The following is a 5,789-nucleotide window of genomic DNA, read 5'->3' on the forward strand; positions in this document are numbered from 1 at the left end:
AAAACAACAATACTGATTATCAAAAGGAGAGATTAAGGAAGGTTTGGGATTTCTTGTCCATCAAGGAAATCACCAAAAGGAGAAGGTTAAAGAGGAGAACATCAATTGGTGGGGTTGCATCCAAGCATGGATCAAGGTTAGTGTTTCTACCTTCATTAGAAATGTGTTAGGGTTGAATTAAATCAAATCTAGATCAGTTCTTGGTGTAGATTTCATAATTGAAATCATAAAATTATTTAACAAAGCCTTGGCAAAAAAACTATGCGAAAAATCTGAAGACAAAGCGTTTTGCGTTTCGAGCCTAACCTCGCGTCACGAAGCAGAAACCGCAACCGCACCAAAACTAGGCGTGATTGCGTTAAGTGTTGCGTCTACAAACGCTTCAGACACGTCTCTCTACATCAAATCGAAATTAAAACAGAAGAACCTCGAGCCCGCGTTGGAAGACACGTTAGATGATTGTTCTAAGAATTATTTAGACGCAGTCGCGCAGCTAGACGCAGTCGCGCAGCTAGACGATTCTCTCGCCGCTTTGCTGGCAAATGCGTACATCGATGTTGATATTTGGCTTAATACGGCGATTAGCGACGGAGAGGCTTGTGAAGACGCTTTGAGTGAACGTGCTGGTAATGACGCTGAGCTTGCTCGTAGGAACACTAACTTCTTGAAGCTTTGCAAGGACGCTCTTCTCATCAACACTATTTTAACTCCATAAGTTTATTGTTACCACTAATTAATTACTTTGTATTTGTTTGTCGTAATTTTCTATAAATTGCTTTTAGAAAAAAAATCTATAAATTGGTCCAATATGTGGAGAGGTAAGCTAATGATATGTGATATACTTGTTTTGGAAATTTTTTGAATGAGCTTACTGGAGTATATAGTACATACAATAGATATGCATATTTCCATCTAATATAACTTTATCTATTAATAATAAAAATCCCAATTAATGTCAAAGATTGTGTCTTTTCATTATAAAAATGAGCTTAATTTTAAAAAGTTCTCAAATTGTAAAATGATGTGTATATGTATCATTTTGTATCTTTTCTTTATAATGTCAAAAGCTATGTTTTTCATTATAAACTATTGTGTTTCTTAACTATAAAAAAGATTAGTTTTAAAAGTTATCAGATTATGAAATAATGTGTGATTCTATAATATATAGGATATGAAATCAGTTTTACATAATTATATATGTCTTTTCAACATGTAACTATTGGAAAAGATTGTGAAAATGTTAAGATGTACCTTTTTCATCATTAAAATGTTAACTTCCATCCAAAAATGTTCTTCATGTTAAAATTGCATTAATTTTAAAACTGAACAAAAACAATTCATGTTATAATTACAATGAATTTTAAAAGACTGAAAATATTTAAGAATACTCTCATCATCTTAAGATTAACAATGCATATTTTATTTTTTTTAAATATATTAATTTTAAAGAATCATGTCTTTTCATTATAAAAATGATATCAGTTTTAAAGATGTTCTCATATTGTAAATGTATTATCTAAAAATAAGTAACTCAATTAGAAAAGTTGTGATTATTCGTATAGATCTTTGAAAACTATAAATAGTCAGAAGTATCGCATTGTAATATTTCATACTTTATTAAAATGGTGAAAAAGAAAAATTGTATGCAGTTACGCTTATAAATGTTTACGAGTTCAAATGAAACATTGTTAGCAAAGGGTAGTAGGTAGGATAAATTGTTTTTTTTATAGCAAAAAAAATCCTAAATGAAATAATAAAGTTATTCTTAATTTTTTTTTCTACTAGATGAAAAAGTGTGTGTTTTTCTTCTTACACAATTGCATTTATGACCATGCACGTTGCATTGACACATGATCCATATTATATATACTATCACAAGACATATTAGTAAATATGTCAATATGTCGGTTAAACGTTGCTACCTATTGTTGTAAAACAATGGGGAAATTGTGTGTATTATTAATGAATCATAAGGTCCCTTTTATATAAGGGATTACAAGATAAGTAAAAAAGAAATTATCCAAAATCTAATCCAACTGGAATTAAGAAAACTACTAAAACATAGAAAAGGAAAGTCGTGGCCGACTAGGAACTCTTGGCCGCTTCTCATCCTGCGTGTGGGCCTTGTCATGGCCGATGGGCTTTTTCTTCTTATCTTGGTTATGGGCCATTCACTTAATGATTTATAACACTCCCCCTTGGATGCCATAACCATATGGGTTTGTAACATGCTTAATGTTGCCTCGTTAAAACCTTTCTAGGAAAACCAAAAACCCAATGTAGGAAACCATAGATAGGAAAAAGAGTACAACGCATGAAACTCCCCCTGATGAAGGCATCACTGAAAATCCTTCAGCTGGCGCATTCCTATCTGATAAATAAGCTTCTTGGACGTTGAGGTTGACAAAGACTTGGTGAAAAGATCGGCTGAATTGTCACTGGACCGAACTTGAACCACTTGAACTTCTTTAGCCTTCTGCAGGTCGTGGGTGAAGAAGAATTTGGGCAAGATATGCTTTGTCCTATCTCCTTTGATGTATCCATCTTTGAGCTGAGCTATGCAAGCTGCATTGTCCTCATAGATGATTGTTGACTCTTCTTTTCCCACAGCCAAACCACTCTCTACACGGACGTGGCCGGTCATGTTCCTCAACCACACAAGCTCATGGCTTGCTTCATACATTGCTATGATCTCGGCATGATTAAAGGATGTGGCCACTAAGGATTGTTTTGTGGACAACATACTGCAGCCCCACCATATATAAACACATATCCTGTTTGAGATCTAGCATTATGTGGGCCAGATAAGTACCCAACATCTGCATATCCGACCAAATTCTCTCCTGGCCGGTCGGTATAGAACAATCCGAGATCTTTTGTTCCTTGCAGATATCTAAACAGGTGTTTTATTCCATTCCAGTGCCTTTGAGTTGGACAAGCTCTGCATGATTGGAAGATGTGGCCACTAAGGATTGTTTTGTAGAACGCCAGCATATTGCTGCTCCACCATGTATAAAACACATATCCAGTCTGAGATCTAGCATTATGTGGATCAGACAAGTACCCTGCATCAGCATATCCAACTAAGCTTTCTCTTGGCCGGTTGGTATAGAACAAACCGAGATCTTTTGTTCCTTGCAGGTATCTGAACAGATGTTTTATTCCATTCCAGTACCTCTGAGTTGGACAAGAGCTAAATCTAGATAATAGATTCACGGCAAAACAAATGTCTGGTCTAGTGTGGCTAGCCAAGTACATTAAAGCTCCAATGGCACTTAAGTAAGGCACTTCCGGACCGAGCACTTTCTCGTCCGGTTTCTTTGGTCCAAACGGATCTGTCTCTAGGTCGAGAGACCTCACGACCATAGGACTCGACAGGGGATGAGCCTGGTCCATATTAAACTTCTTGAGTATCTTTTTAGTATATGCCAACTGATGCACAAGGATTCCATTGTTTACATACTCAAGTTGCAGGCCCAAACATAACTTAATTTTTCCTAAGTCTTTTATTTCAAATTCTTTCTTTAGACATTCAAATGTTTGGGAAATCTCTCCAGGGGTTCCTATTATATTCAGGGTCCACATATAGCAACATGATTACAAAGCCCTTGTTGTCAAATTTCTTGATAAAAATACATGGACTTATTGGATTGTTCTTATAACCCTCTTTCACTAGGTACTCTGATAATCTATTGTACCACATTCGACCTGATTGTTTAAAACCGTACAAGGCTTTATTCAACTTAATACAATGTTGTTCTCGAGAACCTTTTTTATCTTTGAGCTCAATACCCTCTGGAACTTTTATATAGATTTCATTATCCAGTGGACCATATAAATTTTTAATGCTCTCGGGTCCAGCACCTCTCTTGGACTTCCGAGGCTGTTTATCTTTGGAACCTAGCCAGACTGATTAGAAATTGTAATGTAGTTGCATCCACCACAGGAGAGTAAGTCTCCTCATAGTCTATTCCTTGTCTCTGTGAGAATCCTTGTGCAACAAGCCGTGCTTTATATCTCACTACTTCTCCTTTCTCATTTCTTTTCCTCACAAATGCTCATTTGTATCCCACTGGTTTGACATCTCTTGGTGTCACAATTATAGGGCAAAAAACGCCTCTTTTCCTTAATGATTCTAACTTCACGTTTATAGCTTCTTTCCATTTGATCCAATATGATCGTTGAGTGCACTCATATATGGACGTGGGTTCTAGATCCTCATTTATATCCATGATCTCAAGTGCTACCTTGTATGCAAATATATCATCGACGTCGATATCTTTTCTGTTCCATTGTGTTCCAGACATTATATAATTGATCGAGATCTCTTGATTATCCGGACCTGGTGTACCATGAAGTTCAGCGTTCCGAACCTCATTTTATGGCATAATTGGTCCAACCGGTTCAGTTGTTATGGCCGGCCCACTCGGCTCGACCAGTTTGGTCGGCACAGCCAGTCCATCACTGTCATGGACGGTTTCCTTAATGCCCTCGGATCCAGCACCTTTCTTGTACTTCCAAGGTTGCTTATCTTTGGAACCAATTGGTCTACCACGTTTCAAATATTGTTTAGACTCTGTAGCAACTTGACCTTGTCCCTTCTGGACATCTATTCTTAGAGTTGCATTACAAGCCGGTATGTATGACTTAGTCACTCTATTCGGGTCAGTCTATGTGAGAATCCTTGTGCTACAAGTCGTGCTTTGTATCTCACTACTTCTCCTTTCTCATTTATCTTCCTCACAAAGACCCATTTGTATCTCACTGGTTTGACATCTCTTGGTGTCCTTACTAACCGGCTGTTATCTCCCCCTAAGGTCGGATATGTGGACTCATCAAAGTGTGAGTCTGCGTATCTGGCCTTAAATAAATCACCCTTGGTTGGCTCAAGATACTTTATAATGGTTGGGGAGTCATATCCAACATATATTCCCATCCTTTTCTGTGGTCTCATTTTAGTTCTCTGTGGTGGAGCAATTGGAACGTAAACGGCACATCCAAATATTTTGATGTGGGACACGTCTGGCTCATGACTTGTGAGTAATTGGGATGGTGAATATCTATGCTCACTAGATGGCCTGATACGAATCAGTTCTGCTGCATGTAATACTGCATGTCCCCATGCTGATACCGGGATTTTAGACCTCATGAGTAATGGTCGGGCAATCAGCTGTATGCGTTTGATAAAATACTCGGCCAAGCCGTTCTGTGTATGTACATGTGCCACGGAGTGTTCCACACTTACCCCCATGGACATACAGTACTCATTTAACGCTTGGGACGTGAACTCACCAGCACCGTCTAGACGTATAGTCTTTAAAGGAAAATCTGGAAAATGTGCTCTCAGTCTTATGATCGAAGCAAGCAGCCTTGCAAATGCCAAATTTCGTGTGGATAGTAGGCAAACATGCGACCATCTGGTCGATGCATCAATCAGGACAATGAAATATCTAAATGTCCCACAAGGTGGGTTATTGGTCCACATATATCCCCCTGAATCCTTTCCAGAAAATTTATGATTTCCTTATTCACTTTGGCTGGTGATGGCCTAGTAATGAGTTTCCCTTGTGTGCATGCTACACATGTGAAATTGTTTGGGATAACTCTTTTGAATGTGTGCCCTTGAGAATTCATCATAAATTTTCGCATCATACTAGTACCGGGATGGCCAAGCCGGTTATGCCATAGAGTGAAATTTTTGCAGGCATTAGCCTCGATCATACTGATCTTTGCATAGTATAGACCAGTAGACATTGCAGGTATGGTTTCTAGGATCTTTCTATTGCCTT

At 37.8% G+C, this 5,789-nt stretch overlaps 1 protein-coding gene across 1 annotated transcript; it reads left to right on the top strand.

Annotated features, from left to right (window-relative positions):
* The first annotated feature begins 126 nt into the window (after positions 1-126).
* On the top strand, positions 127-814 carry LOC106323929 (putative pectinesterase/pectinesterase inhibitor 26). Its single transcript, XM_013761974.1, has 2 exons — positions 127-136; positions 246-814. The coding sequence occupies exons 1-2, from the start codon at positions 127-129 to the stop codon at positions 713-715; spliced, it is 480 nt and encodes a 159-aa protein (XP_013617428.1). The 3' UTR covers positions 716-814.
* Positions 815-5,789: the final 4,975 nt, after the last annotated feature.

This window comes from Brassica oleracea, chromosome C2 (assembly GCF_000695525.1).
Source record: "Brassica oleracea var. oleracea cultivar TO1000 chromosome C2, BOL, whole genome shotgun sequence".
NCBI lineage: Eukaryota > Viridiplantae > Streptophyta > Magnoliopsida > Brassicales > Brassicaceae > Brassica > Brassica oleracea.